At 42.8% G+C, this 18,730-nt stretch overlaps 1 protein-coding gene across 6 annotated transcripts in view; it reads right to left on the bottom strand.

Annotated features, from left to right (window-relative positions):
- The window catches only part of LOC121607799 (unconventional myosin-IXAa-like), a 136,946-nt gene that overhangs the window by 34,638 nt on the left and 83,578 nt on the right, over positions 1 to 18,730 (bottom strand). For all 6 annotated transcript variants that reach the window (XM_041938768.1, XM_041938771.1, XM_041938769.1 and 3 more), the window contains exons 9-11: positions 15,070 to 15,159; positions 8,090 to 8,206; positions 6,154 to 6,288 (exon numbers count right to left, since the gene is read on the bottom strand). In XM_041938768.1, the coding sequence (XP_041794702.1) occupies positions 6,154 to 6,288; positions 8,090 to 8,206; positions 15,070 to 15,159 (342 nt within the window). The remainder of the gene's footprint in view (positions 1 to 6,153; positions 6,289 to 8,089; positions 8,207 to 15,069; positions 15,160 to 18,730) is intronic.

Genomic DNA, 18,730 nt, shown 5'->3' with positions numbered 1-18,730 from the left:
CAGACGCAGTCCTCGTCTGAACATATTTCATTTATCACTTCAACCTCTCTAGACTCAGTACAAGTGGCGTTGGGTCCAGAGGGTCACTGCTTTGTTCGTCTGCCAGCCAGCAGTCCAGTTAAAGCTCTGAGTAAGTGAGTGGATGCAACTAAAGACCTGAAATAGGAAAGCAGCAGTGCTCTGGACCCTGAGGGCCGACTATAAGAGTTTACAGAGAATGGAGACGTTAAATCAAAACACTGTGGCAGATAGGAGAGGTGAGCTGAAAATGATAGACTTATTTAAGTGGAGACACAGAGGAGACGCAGTAAGACAACGACAGCACAGCATAACTCAGAGCATCGCAGAGCACGTGACCCCGGCAGATGTCTTGTTTCAGTCCAATCAGGACAAGAAAGACGAAAGCTAAGCTGAAAGTGTGCTCAACAAAAGCAGATGATTTCAAGTAAAAAATGCTTCTGCTGACAAACCCTGGTTTCAATTATGACTTGCTGATTGTACAGCAGGCTTCAAACATTCCCCTGTGGTGGCAAGTAACTAAGTACATTTACTCAAGTACTGTACTTAAGTATAATTTTAAGGTACTTGTACACAACTCGAGCATGTCCATTTCATGCTAGCAAATATTGTATTTTTTACTCCATTATGAGTCACACTGCAGATTCAGATTATTAATACAAAATATAATTGGTCATCCGAAATTTGCCTTTCAGCATAATAAGTACTTTTAGTTGCTATAAGTATATTATGACGCTAACAATTTCACTGAAGTAAATTTTTGAATGCAGGACTTTTGCATTGAAGCATTTCTAGACTGCACCTCCCTCGCAAGTAGTGTCACCAACACTCACGCTACAATGAGGTGAACTGACCCTTTAAGTGTCAGCTGACCACTATGAACAGAGAGAGGCATTATAGACACTGGGATATAGAACAAACACAGATGTAAAAATCTGTGAGAGCTAAAACTTCCTGTGCTGAAGAAAGCAGGAAGTTCTGCTGTGGTCAGAGCAGTTGGTCAGGGTGGTGATCAACCCTCCGACTGCTGCGCACTGCAGCTTTCAAGCGAACTGTGTTTCGCCCGGCATCCTGGTGTAGAGGAGGAGCTGTGAGCATGTCCCCCACTATCACTCCATTTCTCCTTCCTTTATATTTCTCCCTCCCTCAACGCCCCTCTCTCTTGTTATGACAGCAGTTTTTATTGAGCAGACAGGAGGAACGGCGGTGCAATCATGGGAGCCGGAGCAGGTTCTGGTGGTTTTTAAAAGCACAGACAGGACTGACAAAGACACATAAAGAAGAAGACGTGCTCGCTGGTTGCCATTAAATGTGCTCTGTACTGTAAGTGGGTTTTGCTATTCAGAGTCCAGCTAGAAAGAGCAGAACTGGGACTCTGTGGACCAGCATGACTCACAAACATGACATCAAGGGACTGTGTGATTTGAATAAGAGTGCTGAGTCTGCATGAAAACATCAAAACTCTGCTTTCCCAATCAATGAAAAAAAAACTTTATCAGTATGACCACAACAATGAATAATAATATAATAAAAAGCGCATTTATCACTTCAAGTATCCCATGATAGTTACTCCTGTTGGACTCTTCCTATGAACTCAGGAGGAGCAGCAGGAGTCTCCCCCTCTACCAGATGAAGGTAAACCTGGCCACATGCTTTTTATTCCTTTACTCAGGACATCTCACGAGTTAACATGAGAGCATGTTTGCCTAAGGCGGCGGCTGTCATGTGTTTTCTCACTTTGATGTACCGTCCTCATACAGAAAAGAAATCAAGCACCAATTGGCATGTTGAGTGTAAACACTGGAGAGTCACACACACACACACACACACACACACACACACACACACGCCCTACTCCATCTCACCGAGGGTTGTAGTTGGTGTGGTCCTATTAGCTTTGGCTGCTGTTCTGAAGGTAAACACACACTGCTGATAAGACCAACTGACTGGTTGGAGGTGGGGGGGGGGGGGGGGGGGGGGGGAGCTCGGAGGACGGAGAAAAGGAAAATCCCCCTGATGGAAAACCACCTCAAAAGAGAGAGCAGCGGTTCACACTTGTTCTCACAAAACAAGTCACAACTTCATTGATTAGCTCTTTATCAAATAATTAGATGCTTCAAGTCTGGATTTAGAGTTTTGTGTTTAGGGGTTATGGGTATTGTACTGTATCGGAATATAGCCGCTGTAGGCTACGGGGCAGCTAAACTGCACCACCTAAAAAATTCATGCCGGGACTACAGCAGCTACAAGATTCCCACATGGAAAGTACGAGAACTGTGATTGGTCAGTTTGGGCTGCTTGATTTCTTCTCCAAAAACTCTGTGATCTTTGCAGAGAGAAGTTAAGAGCGGAGTAAACACGAAGAAAGGCTCAATATTCAGCTCCTTTTCAGTAACACACATTCAGATAAACATTTTCTTCTGCAAAACCTTCTGCTCACCGCGATCTCCCACAGTGAATGAAGCAACGTAAACACGGAGATTATGAATAGTCTCGTCTCGGATCATCATGCGAATGAAAGAATGCAAACACAGCTGCTTTAAAGCAATAACGACAAATGTTTGCACAGAGGAGTTCTGTGAGTTAAATTCTCGTATTTCTGCTTCAGCTCACCGAAAAATGAGCTTGCTATCATTATTAGCGACCCCAGTAAAAGAGAGTTTTTGGCAAGAAGCAGGACAAATCTTCTCTATTATCTATAATCACCATCCAAAGCCTTCATCTTCTTTTAATTTGATTTTTTTGTAATAATCACACAACAAATAACTAAAACTATCATGATTATCGTTTAGGTCGGTGAGTTTATGTAAAGGTGCCAGCAGTTAAAGGCTCAACACAATGCAGCAGACAAGGTGTGGAGTGCTTTCCCTCCTCATGACGTCAAAGTGAGGGTAGAGGGGGTCCGTGGTATGAACTGCACAACTTTATTCAAACAAACACAAATCAGCAAAGATCTGGCAACTCTCGATTAGGAAGCTACACCAACCTGCCTCGGAGGGGCCCCGGAACTCAGCACCACCTCAACCGTTGTCCTGTCAAATAAACCGAAGAGCGGCAGAGAGCCAAAGGTTCGGCGGACCCCGGTGATTAAAGGATAATAAACGTGAACTCTGCTGAAACAACACCAGGCACCGTCCTGTGAGGGCGAGCGTCTCAGCAGCACTTTGACACTTATTAGTCGAACATAACAGAGGAACAAACCTTCAAGTGTGAGGTTTAATCAAAACAGAGATAGCCATCGAGGAGCACCTGCTGTCACAGACTGACAAAACTTAAACAATTTGCAGCACGTTTAAAAGTACAGCAGGAAGCTGTTGACAAAAATACTTCTATGTACTCTTCTCCGCAGACAGAGGAGAATTTAATGAACGTGTGTTTTATTTTTCTGTCAAACACACATTTAGCATTTTGACAATTAAACATTTTACCAGTTAATAAAGAAAAAGAACATTGTATGGATATTATATCGTCCATAGGCATGCTTGCAGCTCTGGGAGGCTGCACAGTGGAGCTTCAAGCTAAATGCTATTATCAGCATGCTAACATGCTCACAACAACACTGCAAACATGCTGATGTTTATCAGGTATACTGTTTTCCTTGTTCAAAATCTCAGCTTAGCCTGTTGGCATGATAGCACTTGCATTAAACCCAAAGTACAGCTGAGCCTGATGACATCAGTTCTGCAATGATTTGGTCATAACCCAAAAAAACCAACAAAATTGTGACCTGATGAAAAGTGAAGAGATCACCAAATTATGGCAGCGATTTTAACTTTGTCCTCGCATGACCATCGGCCTCAGCAGCGGATTTAAAATTAAAGCCGCAGAGTGTTTAACCATCAATCTTTCGTTAACTGTAACGCAACCTGTTTGTTGGTACGTGTCACATCCTGCAGTGTGCGTGTGTGTCAGCGTGGGTGAGTGTGTGTGTGTAGAGCCTGAGGGCTAACCGTCAGAAACAGATAACAGGACCATTAGTGCACTGGCAGTCTGCGGGTGAAGGGACGTCACTGCGCTCGTTACTGAAACACTGCTTTTTTTTTCTCTTCACTCTCTTCATTTAGCCTTCAGCGATAGGCCCGCCTGCTAAGTTGCCACAGCCAATCAGGGTTCAGAGCTGACACAGTCCATCTGATTGAGACTCGTTATCTTCCCCAAATGTCTCTCTCTCTTTTCTTTCCCTCTCACTGCTCTCTCACTTGTTCTATGGTTACAATTTTGAAAAAAATAAAACATGCACTGAATATTAAGTGGTTTGGCAGGCGGTATCTGAATAAATGAGTATAATGAATACATAATATAGCTGGTCAGGGATTAATGGTGCAGCAGTACTCCTTGTGAGTGAAAGAGAGAGGGAGGTTATGAAGTCAGAGTCTCTCTGATCAGCACAGCAGGACTAACAGTAATGAAACCAGACAAGAAAAGAAAAAAGCGAGGGAGCGCGAGGCCTTTCAGAGCCATAAAGAGTAAACAAAAACAAACCAAGTTAGAAAAAACGTACAAGAACCGAGAAAAAGCTGCAGCATTTAGCTGTTAGGAAACATGCCGCTCTGTTTGACTCCTGCACTCCAACCCAGCCTGTCAGCCTGTTTAATTCAGCACTTTTCCACTGACATTCAACTTTAATGGATGTGCGTGCTAACTTGAGCTAGCTACATAATTACAGCTGCTTGTGCTGTAATGTCAGGGGGGACGTGGCTGTCCAGCACAAAGCAATCATACTAGGGAACATTCGGCTTGCAGAGAGTGGCTGCTTGCGTAACATCTGACAATGCTAATCTGGTGCCACTGAGCTAAAGAATAACAATAGAACAACAATAGAACACTTTATCTCGTAGTTTGCATTCATGCATGAGGCCATTTTGCTACTGAGAAGTACATGTTTCTTATTTCCATAGCTAATATAACTAATGTACATTATGGAGCTGGCCATACCAGAGCCTTGTCTTGTCTTGTCTTGTCTATGGTGTATATGTATATTATTTATACTACTAGTACTATTGCTATTATTATTATCATTATCATTATATTGTTTTTATTATTACTATGTACTATTATTATTGTTATTATTATAGTATTGGTATCAACAGCAGTAGTATTCTAGTATTGTGTTATTCTTGTTACTTGATGTAAAATGTTGCATAACATATATTTATATATACAAATGGTTGTTATTCATTGTAGCATAATGCACATAGTTTACATATTCACATTTACACATTTCATATTTTTTATTATTTTTATATATTGTTCCATATTCTCTGAGATACAGTATCTCTTATGTCCTATTTGTATTTTATTTATTTGTTCTACAGTGGGACCAACTGTAACTGAGCCAATTTCTACTCAGAGAACAATAAAATATTCTTCTTCTGGTGATTCTGATTGGTTGATGGTTGGTAAGGATAGTTATCTACAGGTAGTGGTTGTCAGAAAGCAATATGTTAAGAGATCACTCACTGAATGCAAGTACGTAAAGTGGTTTGAGGGGCACAGTTTGCACAAAGTGAGATTGAACCCTTAATCACAAACAACATCTTGACTACTGTTGTTTATGGGAGCTCATCTTTCCTTGCAATCACTATTACTGAATTAGTTTTTTCCAGTACTGTCCAGTAACAACTTTAAAGGCTAACTCCAGTTTGTTTCCAGCCATTTTTGACAGTGTGGTTAGCATAGTGAGCATAGCATAGTGCAACATAGTGCTTGCTAAATAACCAAGATGTATGAAAAACATCTCAGAAAACCTGCAGTACAAAAGCAGCTCCTCTCCCACAGTGTGTTCAACCTTATTGTGCTGCATCCAAAGCTCTCCACTGAAGAGCTGGTGGTATGAAGGAAAACTGCAAAGTCAGTCAGGGGGCCTATTCTTCCCTCCATCAGTTGAATCAATCAAAAGCAGACAAAAGCCACAATAATGTGACGCCAGTGCAGAAACTGACGTCACTGGAGGCCAAGACACAAGGTGGAGGATCACGTATGAATGTTTGGGTGTTCCTAACATCGTCACAGAGGCGGTAAAACACAAAATGCAATGACGTGTTATCAGCTGCTGCACAATAATCATTGTCTGGACGGAAAAAAAAGTGGTGAAATGGAAAAGAGAGCAGAGGAGAAAACATCGCTCCACAGTACCTGCTCTAATTTGAAGATGTGCTGGTTGAAGTAGTGCTGAAGCCGCTCGTTGGCGAAGTTGATGCAGAACTGTTCAAAGCTGTTGTTCTCATAATCCTCAAAGCCAAAGATGTCCAGGACTCCTATGGACAGAATCTGGAGAAAAAAACAGACAGCTCGCTGAAAAAAGTGTGATGAAAAAGATGAAAATATCCTCTAGCAACACAGTAAACATCAGTAAAAATTTATGACTTTTTGTCATCTTTATTTAGGGACATTTTTATTGTGTTTCTTTTTATATCCCATTCTTTACAGCTTCAGTGACCCAGCTGCTCCCCTGGGTGTCAGTAAGATTCTTATCATCATATATCATTAATATGCACCATCTGAGGGAGGCGTTCACTCAAAGAAGGCCTTTAATTATGAAATGGACTGTAAAAGCTGTTTCCAATTTAATTTAATTTTATCCAGCAGTGTTTTATTTCTCTCTGAAGGGCAGTTTTTTTAAATTCTGGCATAAAAACATACATGAGCACACGCTGCATACATAAACTGTTATCGGTACATAAGAACAATGACCTTGACAGAAAGTGCAACCTCATCGACCCCCTGACAGCACGGAGGGAGGGCAAACACACACGTGCACGCACAGATGATGTCAGTGCCAAAGGAAGCACGCGCACACGCACACACCACACACACACAAACACAAACACACACACTGCACAGGGACAGCCGAGGACCACAGGGGGTAAACTGAGCTGAGGGGAACTTGATGCCATCTGCCCAAACGTTCTTGGCGTGCGCACACACACACACACACACATACAGAATGTTCTGTTTTCTAATCCTTTAGATGCTCCCACAGGGTCTGACTCGCCAGCTGCCACTCCAACACACACACACACAGACACACACACACACACACACACACACATATATATACAAACGTGCACACAAACACATATCACCCACACCCACAGTGGAATTTTCATATCACACCACTCCTTGCCTCTGGGAGTGGAGAAAGCCGGAAATCAAGGGGTCTTGACTGACAAACAGAGGGAAAATGATGAGGAAAGACAAAAAGAACAAAGGGGAGGCATGAAGAAGACAAAGGGACTTTGATTTAGGAGGTAAATGTTTCTCGTCCATCAGTATAACAGACCATTTTCACAGTAGTCCTTTTCACCGGTCATATTAGTAGAGACACAGCTGTAATTAATCCCGTTAACAGTGGCTATCGGTTGGCCTTGTCAGCGAGCCAGCATCCACAGCAGCAGCACCCTGAAACTAGTAAAGCTAAATGGTGCGCAGCCCTTGTGTGTGCTGGCTCAAACTATTGAGTCAACAAAGTTTGCTGTCTGGGAATCTTCCTCAGCACTTAAAGCTGTCTACAGCTGGTTGACTCAGTTACAGTTTCTGGTTGGTGTTGGACAATTGCGTTGAAATCCAGCTCATTAATAAACAGCCAAAGTTGGACTATTTCGTAAAAGAAGGTTCAGATATGTCATATGATAACACAGCAGCATCTCATCTAAGAGCTCAACCTGAAGCATATTACAACCTGGAGGCGGAGCAGTTCCGCTAGCTAGGACAGCTAGTGGTTAAAATGTGGTTAAAAGTGCTTTCTTATTTTGAGAAGGTGACACTAAGACAGAAACCCTTCAACACCTTTTATATGAACGTTCAACTGCAAGGAACTAGAATAATAAGAACAGAAAAGAACAGAATCTTCCCCGCCATCGTTGAAAACTGTCTTCAACCAATCTGGCAGATAATTAGAGTACAAATCTTTAAACTGTGTATTTGTGTCTGTGTTGTCAATCCTTTTATACTGCTGGATTTTAAGAGTGAAGAGAAGGCCAAGTTGTTTATGTTGCTGCTGTTTTAGAGAAAAAAGTCAGTGTGTTTCTGTGTAGGAGATGTCTTTAAGTGTGTGTGTATTCATTCCTACCTTTGATTTGTCCTCCAGGTCCTTGTTGTTTAGCAGGGCATGGTTGGTCCTGAACACAATCCAGTCAAACAGCGCGCTGTACAGTGACTTGGCCATGGAGTCCCTCACCGTGCCCGCCTACACACACACACGCACACACGCACACACGCACACACACACACACACACACACACACACACACACACACACACACACACACAGAACATGTCAGTTTCTTCCTGATCCAAAACATGGATTGCTGCATATGGAACAGGAGCTAGTAAATGTGCTTTATCGCTTACTGCAGTATCAAGTGTTAAATTAATGCAGAGGGAACACTTAAGCAACCAGTAAAACACTACTATCTTTTCATTTATTTTGTCTTTTCATTGTGTGACAGAAATATGATGAAGCCCACTGACTTCACTTGATCGAACCTGGAACACCTGCACACTGCAGCAGCTTTGGCCAGAGCAACATTAATGTTCCCTCCCTCTGCTCTGGAACTGGATCAGTGTCATAGTAAATGTGTGAAGTGGGCAGAGAAGAGCTCTAATGAACTACTGCACAGGGAGTAGCTGAGTCATCTGATGGGGCTGACTGATAAAAAGACCCAGAAGCCACAAGAGGTGGGCCGGTCAGAGATGTTGTGGCGTGCAATTGATCTGTGGGTAGTGTGTGTATATACATATGTATACATATAAATATATGTATATATGTATGTATGTATGGCATACATACAAACAGTCAGTTTGCATTTAGAGGGCAAACACGGGGTCTGCGTTAAAGCTCCCAGACTGCTCACAACACCGAGTTACTGTTCATACGTTTGGTAGGCTTGCTGTGCAAAGTGCTGTAATGCTTTAGGTGTTTTCAGCCAGGAGCCAGAGTCTTAAGTGCCTCCAGACCTGCAGATCGCTGTTTGGAACTTTTTTATAGATCACTTTTCGATCCATAAAAAACAACACTGCCAAGAGGAGCCATTATTGTGCTCCAGCAAGCCAAAGAGCAACTATGCTCTATCCTTAGACATGATGAAATGCATGCTAAGCTAACCTAAGCAGACTTAAATGGAGACTTGGACACCAGAGCACGTTCTTTGGCAGCAAGAAGTGTTATGACTGAATGAGGAATGGAACAAGACAAAAGAAAGCTGCTTCAACTAGGTCAAACATTTTCATGCCAGGAACCCCAAAATAGTTGTGCATTACAACACAGACCTCAAGACCCTGTTCATTGTAATCAAATCAGAGTAGATTTAATTTAGTACATATTGAAAACAAATAGGAAACGTGAAGTGTAACTCCTGTATTTGTGACAACCATTGTGATTTACACATGGCGATTTTAACAAAGACCCTTGGATTTCACTACTCTACCTTAACAAACACTTAAATGGTTAACCTGTTATCCAAATTCAAGCAGATATCTTGCATATTTACAGTGAGATAAGTTTGTAATTCCCACTTTTCTCTGGACAGTCTTTCCTTGCTGAGCTGTGATGGAAAGTTTGTAGGAACGAATTTTGTGCTAAAAAATGTGTAAGATGAACACTTGATTAGTCTAGGTCAGACCGCTGAGGCCACAAAGCAAGAACCTACATTGGAATTGAATTGGGACTTTATCTCTTAATTGTTATTATGAACTGGACGAATGCTTACAGCAAGCAAAATCTATTTTTAGACAGACTTGAATGATTGTGAACCTATCTTTTAATTAGTTTGCAGATTAAACTGGAAATATCACCTGTACATTGTGTTATAATGAGGGAAGCAACATAAAAGAGACAAGCTCAGACAAACCAAATTTGCCAGAGGAAGTTGGTGTGAAACTTCCTGAAACAATGAGAAAACACAGAGACTCACACTACCAGGACATAAAAACTGGATAAACTGAAACGCCTTAAATCAGTTATATCACAATAAATGATAGAAATACTCCTCCTCGGAGGCCTTTGTGGGGCACTGTGAATGTGGCGTGGGTACCCTCACCTTTTAAAGGACCCTGAAGCACCGCCTGCTGAGGCCACATGCAGCCAACAGCCGTGATGAAGCAAAACCGTGCATTTTAAAAGCTGCCTCTTCACTCCTGCATTATTGATTGTTTATGGTATTTTTAGCGAGCGGGCCTCTGACGTCCGCGCTCCCACAAAGTTATGTAAGGTTGTCATGAATTATACAACGTTTGAAAAAGAATCACCACTTAAACGCTTCAGCAGGAACTCCGGGGATTGGCAGATGTGATGTGAGCATTTGACATGCTCACTGAGCGTACACTGTCTCTGTGTTTGCCATGTAATTTAATTATTCACCACAATGGGACCAGTTACAAACTAGGAGGGAACATGGCTGCAAGCAAATGGGCTGAAAATGTTTTACTGGTGGGCCACCCAAGAAACTGACAAAATAATTAGCAGGACTTTATCAGAGACTTTTGTAAACTCTAACAGTCCTGGCTGGTAAAGCAGGCCTTAGCCGGTGTTTGTGATTATAAGGTTCTGCTGAGGGGAAGTTGTTCTCTTTCTTTCCATTTCTTTCTTTCTCCTGAAAACCACAGGAGGTGTGAAACACCAGCATGAGCTCACGCTGCACGTGGCCTGCTAGCTTCCTCGCTGCAGGATGTTTTGTGTGTGAGTGCATGTTTTACCACAATATGCCAACCTGCATATGTTTTTAATTTGCATTTATGTAGTTGTTGTTTTTGTCTATCAGTGTGCATATACATGCACATCTAGATATGCTTCTATGTCATGCATTTCTTCTTCTCTCACTATGAGGCTTCAACAATGTTGAAACTGCTTCTAATACGAAGCAGAACCTTTTATATGAATGCAAACGTATGAATGAGCGGCTGGTTACTCCCCCCTCACTTCCCCTTCCACATGTCTGTTTTTAAACAGGACAGAGGAAGTGGTGGAGTCAGATTATCTGCAGCCACATCAAAACTGTCAAAGTCAGACAGCGAGCCTTATCTCGACAGACGTGGGCTCACACGCTTGTGCACCTTAGTAGACACACACATGCACACATTCACTTCTGTTTTCTCACTTTTCCAGACCAGATCTGAAATAAACTCTGCGTCTAAACCTGAAACTGAACCACAGAGGTCGAGAGCATTAGCACCCAGCATGGTGGGTTGGAGGCTGAAATTACCCATAATTTTACAACAAAGGGTTGTCGGTGATAACTTGATAATAACTAATTTCAAGAGAGGTTAGACTGAGTAGAACTTTGGTTTGCATTCCTGGCCCCCCATATATTGCTATGTATTGGTAATTACAAGTTTCAGTTTTATTTCTCTTTCCATTCAGTCAAAAACGAAACAGAATAAAGCAGCTTTACAAGGTACTGGCATTTTCACACCTTTAGTTTGTTTGTTCTGGTCTGAATCAGCTGATGGGTTGGTCGCATTGGTTCAGTTTCTTTTCACAGAGAGAAAAATTCAAGAGAGCCCAGACGCAGCACTACAAGCCATGTGAGAATGTTAACTTCACTCATTGGTCAGATTTTCTAACAGGAGCAAGAACGTAAACATAGGAAGAAGAACGTGAAGGAAGCCCACTGGCCAGATACAACGCACTTTATTCTTCTAGCTGTTAGCAACCGTTCTTCTAGCTGTTAGCAACTGTTAAATTCATTCATCCACATCCCACTATGCAAAGCACACCTGGCTACAGGAGCTGTTTCACTTAGACTTGCAGAGTACGCCTTGTAGTTGGATCTGATTGTGGTCAGAATACGTTCTGACCAAACAGCTGGAAGGAGACCAGCTCTTCTCTGGGGTCTCGGTCCAGCTGTTGGTCTGCTCCAGGTTTCAATGACAGTTTTCACACCAGCCTCAATGAACCGAACTAACGAGGCAAATGCAGCAGGGTGCGTGTGATGCAGTGATGCTTTGAGCTGAATGCTAATGTCAGCATGCTAACATCCTCACAAGAGTCATGCTATAGGCTCCAGCCCCCGTGACCCTGCAAAGGATTCAGCGGTGTATAGATAATGGATGGATGGAAGAGCCATGCTACCATACAGGTACGGTTACCATCTTAGTTTAACGTTTTAGTATGCAAACACTGGCTAATTGGCTTAAAGGCTGGCATGGTGAAAAAACATTTCATTTTTTTTCTTTCCGCCTATTCAGTCAATTGTTTTATGACTCAGCTGACTGTGTCAGGGGCAGCATCTCCAGCAACGGGAAACTATTAAAATTAAAAGAGCAGATTTTTAAAAATTTAACCTAACATCTCACAGAAATATACACACCAAAACCTACTGCTACTACTTAAAACAATGGAAGAATATGCTCTTTGCAATTAATTTCTCTGTGATTGAGGCCTGTTTTATAATCAGTGAATGGAGACAGAAAGAAAACTATCCCAAATTTCCCAATCACAGATTGGCCAAGATTCTGAGTTCAGCATTGCCTTGATAAAATCTTAAGACACTAGCTGTAATGTGGTTTATTGATTAGAAATATTGCTTTTTTAATCTTTTTGCGAAGCCCGTCATGACTGGCTGGATTCAAAACTACAAATTTGGATTGTCATGACACATTCAGCTGAATTTCTTTTGTGCAAGACTGACAGACAGCAACAAAATCAACTCAAGATTCTGACCTCCTTAGAGGCTGCCAAGCACAGTTTCCCTGCTTGAAAAGGAAAGCACTTTTATTCTCATCATTACTCTGGAACCAAAATCAAGCAATTCTTAAACACATTCCACCTGATTCAACCAGGGCCCATCCAACTTCTACTCTGCAGCACACCGAGGTTCAGGAGGTCAGACGCCTCGTCAAAATCTCCCCATCTCTACTGCGGGCGGATGGGACAGCTGCCTAGCACACTTTCTCAACCTTTCCCATCCAAGTAGGAAGAAATCATTTCTGAGAAGAAGCAGCATCATTTGCCAGGTTCTTTTTTCCACATTTCCTTTGTATAAAAACAGGCGTGTTATGGATTCCACAGGTGGCCTCGACCCGCTCCCACGGCCCTCAGTCGGATCAGGGCGGGGCTTCACTCTCGCTGCTCTTGGTGTGCCTGTGTGCTCTTTACGTCCATCGTTTTGAGGACCAGTTTGAGTGTTAAATATAGAAAGTGAAGACGTTTTTGGAATGTGAGGACAATTTGGCCAGAGCATCACATGGCGGTTTGAGGGTAGCGGCTTTGTTTGTTTAAGTTACAAGGAGTGTAGACTTGTGGGTGTGAGTGGTTCCTTACCTGAATACCTGCTAGCATGACTTAAAGTGGCTATAATTCCTATTTTTGTATTAATAATGGATCCAAAGACTGTCTGTATGTGAAAAGTCCGCCTCAGCCCTGCAGAACTTCACAGCATCTTTCAGCTCATTGTTTTCACTTTAAAGCCCAGAACTTCACTGTTTTGGTCCGTCCTTACAGTTCTCATCCGTGTTATTTCGAGGTCGCTATTTTCAGCCAAAGAGCTCTTTAAACCCACTGTACGCTACCTACCCAGCATCAAATCACGGACAGAGGAAGTTAGCGACCAGCTGGTGACGAAAGTGGAGCATGAAACAGCTGAAGAACCACATATATCCCTCAGGAGCAAGTGGAGACCAAAAGCAGAGCTAAAAGAATAGCCAGAATACCATCTCTGTTTTTTTTTTTTTTTAGCAGGACAGTGAAAGATAAAGCACTTTGTTTGTTAAGGTAGAAAAGCACCATGTAAGTGGAGTCCTTTTACAGATCATTTCTGATGGCCCTAAATGGTCAAACAATATAATGATATTATAGCTATAGAGTGGCAGGTAATAAGACTCTTTCATATTCTCAGAGCACACATCTGGGGATTTCCAGTCATGCTATTTTATGGTTTTTCAATCTTTTACTTTTCTGCAACTGGAAGACTTTCAGAAATCAAAAGGTCTCCGCCTCGTCCTCTCCTGGTCTGTCTACTTCAATTTGCCCCAGGCTCATTTTAAGATAAGGCCATGTTGTGAGGGGCAGGAGGGACTTCCATGGCATGACACCAGACCCTCCAGGACAGGGTTTATCATAGCTGCAGCCCTCGTCCTGGATTGAGTTCCTGATCACACTGTCTGAGCCTCTCTTACACAGCTCGTCTAGAAAAAGGGAATTTATGAGTTTGACTGAAGGAGAAAGAGAGAGAGACCAACAGAAACAGACTCAGGATCAGGCTTTTGGCCTCTGTACTGTATATTCCAGTGGAGGTTGCACATTCCTGACACCAGACCACATGACTGGAGAGATGGGGGGCGTGTGAGAGCGGGAGAACAATTGTTGGGCTAAACTAACCCGTACATCAGATGAGGGGGGTGAGCAGAGCAGACATAGGCTATCTATGTGTAGCATTTCCTTCCTCAGAGAAAAGGCCCGGCAGACACGAGCAGAGAGCTGGACCAAATTCAATTCTACGCTGAACCATCAAAGGCTTGGGGGACGGAGAGATAAACTAAAACCACTGAATATTAATACTCACTGGTGCAATGATAGACATCAGAGGAGTATATCTAGGTCAAGTGAGGCATCCTGGGGGTACGTTTCACAGACTAAGTCCAGAGGGCTGCACGGACAGGGTTAAGTTGCTCTGTTGCTTGGCTCGACAGGAAACAGGAAGGTGCAGAGGAAGAGACCCCTATCAAAAGAGCCTTAGAAAGAGGCAGTGGGGGCTGGGGGAGTGCCACAACAAACTGCCCAGACAAGCTCCAAAGCATGCACACACAAACACAGAATCTCCCCTGCAGCTGACGCACTTCATGACACAACGTTCACTCCCTTCTGCCGCCCTCACACAGGCCCTTTTCATTAGCAGCAACAAAGAAACGATGTCCCTCAATGTTTAACATCTTCTGGATTTTGTTAATGTGTGGTCGCAATAAGGGACCAGACAAGCTCACTGGGGCTTCACCGGTAATAGGTCATCGGTTTTAGAAGGTCCAACAGAGTCAGGCCGTTTGACACTCAGGTGAAAAGGTGTCACATTTTGATGTAATGCTGTATGCAGACGTTGTGGTAAGTGAAAAGGTCACCTCTGCGAGTTTGTAGGGTACGATGAGCCTCTCTCCAACAGTCACCGTCTTCCTGGTCGTCAGCGCCTCCAGCAGCATCTCCTCTTTGACCTGATGAGTAAAAAATTAAAAAAAAGTGAAGATGATGTTAGCATGATATTGGAGGGGTGTGTTGTTTAAGGTGTGGCCAATCAGAACATTATAAAGGGCCTCTGTTCATAGCAAAAGTTAAGATGAAGTGAGACTTTTATTTGAAAATGTGAATAGTAAGAACGATAACATGCAGAAATGATCGAGTCCTATAACGTTCCAAAGCATTATTTTATCAATTTAACATTGCACTTCATTAAAGCTGGGGGACTCACAAGAGACAAATGTTTAAAGAATGGCATGGCTCAGGCTCCAAAAACCTGCATTTCCCATAAAGCAACAGACCTTTTTGATAGATCTCTGCTCCATATCTTACATTTGTGAAGCAGACTTCATGTTAAAAATGCTTTGGCTTGGAGAGTAAACAGGGAAGTTTTCTTGCAGCGGACACTCACCTCTGACTGAAATAATATCTTTATTGTCCAGAAAATAGAATTAGAGATATCTATTTGATAACAACTGACAGCTGGTGATGACTGACGCCACAGCTGGACAATAAGAGGACATACAGCACAGCACTAGATTTGTCAACAGGTAGAGAATTCCTATAAGTAAACTGTTTGAATCAAGGTAGGTTTTTCTTTAACATCTCTGGCTGTATGTACGTACGATATCAAAATAGACATCACCATGGAGACATAAAATCACAAACAGTGTGACAGAAGACTCATCCCTCACTGACCCTTCAATGTACTGGTGCTCACGATAACTCCGCTGCTTCTCACTAACACAGCTGGCCAAGGTCGGCACGTAAACACCGCTCTGTGTCCGCACACATACAATGCGATGTGGCCTCGCATGCGAGTTCGCACAGACTCTAAACTTGGCCCCAGACAAACCATTGATGACAGGGCCACACTGGGAGAAGCAGATGTCACCGCACACATCTCCTCCATCTACAGGGATTATGGGATTGGACCAAGCAGCTGCTGCTGAGACCGTGTGTGTGTGTGTGTGTGTGTGTACATGTGACAGCGTGTCTTTGTGTGATTTCATGATGTCTTCATGCATAAAAGGCGAGGGTGTTAATGTTAGAGTTAATACCATTATGGATCTAGTTTTGTCAACTGCCTCCTTTGTGAAGACTTTGACATTAACAGAGAAGGGAGGACGGGAGGAGGGTGCATATGTGTGTGTGTGTGTGTTTGTGTGTGTGTGTGTGTCTGTGTGTGTGTGTGTGTGTGTGGGAGTAGGTTGTGGGGGGGGTGGCATAATCAGACTTCATTTCACACTGCCTGATAATCCCTCGACTATGAGCAAAGCCTATTCTGCAGTCTGGTGATTGGTCTTTAGCCGCTACATTTCCATGTATTAGTCGCTTGGTAACAGGCTTGCTGCTCCGTCTGTGATCACATCTCTAATACCATAATGCACAGAAGTGTGCAAGCACTGGTTTGGGGTCAGTGATTCTGTTCTCAAATTACCCAGTTTTTTTTCCCCTCAAGTCTGATTTCGTGTTAGCAAATCTGACAGACGCCGCTCTCTCTCTTTTCTATATTTGTAAAAGCGAACACACAACAAAACTGACTGATCCTGAGCACCGCCGCTTTCCCTCAGTGCACCAATCACAGCTGCGCACGAACGCGGACAACATCAGTCATCTTTCTGGTCCGATGTTTCTGCTGCATGGCCCCTACATTTTCATTACACGCTGCAAACAACAGAGACACTTTGAAGATGGTCAACAGATGTGTTGTTTGTGTATTTTTAACAGGAACACACAGCTTTTTCATTTGATTTCAAAAGACCTCACAGTCAGCACAACATCAGTACCAGGACACCTACGGTTTCTAAGAAGCAAACTGTAAAGACTTCACCATATCGTGGGATTTGTTCACCTTCTACTCTTAAATAAAACCATGAGACAGAGAAAACCAATAAATTGCACATTAAATTTGAATGATTCTATAAATCTGGAAACTGGAAGAGATGCTTGAAGAAAATACGGTACTGTGTGGTTACTGATAAGGAAAATAAAAACCTGATGGAATTTTTTTCAAAATGTATTTGCCTTTGTCAGGCTGTGATGAAAGAACAAAGCGTTCTGGACTGGACTGGCCTCAGGCTCAGAAAACTGTTTTTAGCATTAAAATACCATCAACAAATTCAGACTTTAGTGGGATTTGTTCTCACAGTAAGATTCACTCTCCGGACTGATTACCACTTTGCAAAGGAATGTTTCTGGTCAGGTCGAATCACTCAACTCTACAGCTCAGAGGATCCAGTCTGTCAGCCGTCCATCAGCTCCTACGAGCTCTACTTCCTCTTCCAGTTCCACCTCCACAGGAAACAGGAAGTCCCAGCTAGTTTCATTCCTATTCATTCATCAGTCGTCAGTTCTCCTTGAGAGGTGCTTCACATTAGTGTAGCACAGTAATAGAGAGAGCAGTAACTCACATCCCATCCTGTATGAAATGTTGTCCGTTTTACATATCAAAGTGAAGTACGGACTCGTTCCAGCATTGGTTATTCATGCAAATTAAGACCTCACTCAGAGCCAAGTAGCTGCACTTCAGCTGAACTTTCCCTTGAAGCAATTCCAGCCGCACATGACTCACACAAAACTGCATTTAGCAAACCTCAACAACCAATTTTAGCCATTTATGCAAATGGTCTTAAAATAAAGACATGCGTGTGCTATGCAGTACGGTATTTTTGATGGTGCCTGTCATTTCTATACATCCAGTCTGTCCCCACCAAGCACAGTTAATAATAAAAAAAATTCAAATGCACTTGCAGTGTAAATACAGTGAATACATGCTTTGCTATTGAGCTACAATTAAGAGAAAAGCAACTTTTCACCTTTTTAGCTAATTTCTCAAACATATTTCTTTTGCTAATGAACCCCTTGCTTAATGCTTGTATATCAAAATTACATCACATTACCTTCCTGTAAACACAATTCTTACCAGCTGCCACATGCAACCACTAAAAGCATTGCATATTCTTTAATTATCTCTCTCCACTCCTCACATCAAAAAACACTGATTTCCCATCGGTTGACCCCTCCTTTGTCCCACCCATACATTATACTTAAGAGGGTTAAGATGCCCCCAAAATGCTATTTCATTGAGACTCTGTTTGATTTCATTAAGCAGTGTTTTGGTTTGCCTTCCTTTCTTCTTCTTTGCTTAAGAATGTTTAATATGTCCCTGGGGACAAATAGCTGCTGCCTCTGCACCAACTAACAGACATCCAAATAAACTTGAACTTAAAACACTAACCCCTGAGCATGTGGCCAACATGTGGCTCAGCTCACTGCCTCCCTGGACCTCTGAGGAGTCAAAGAGACCAGCCTGGATGTTAAAGGGAACCCTGTCAGGCTCTCCACAGTCATAACATCCCCGCTGCGCTGTTGACAGGAGTCTCCGGCACACTTCGGACATTGTTTTGTCAGTGACTCAACAAGCACATCCGGCTAATCGTTGAAGTTTGTAACAGGGACTGGGAAGTGCCACCATCCCTCAGTCCCAAGGTAAATCAGGACAGCATGTGGATGTTTGAGCTGTCCTCACGGTGCATACTAATGGGT

Source organism: Chelmon rostratus, chromosome 6 (assembly GCF_017976325.1).
Source record: "Chelmon rostratus isolate fCheRos1 chromosome 6, fCheRos1.pri, whole genome shotgun sequence".
NCBI classification, from domain to species: domain Eukaryota; kingdom Metazoa; phylum Chordata; class Actinopteri; order Chaetodontiformes; family Chaetodontidae; genus Chelmon; species Chelmon rostratus.
The sequence above is the reverse complement of the archived record's forward strand: the minus strand, read 5'-3'. Positions and strand labels throughout refer to the sequence as shown.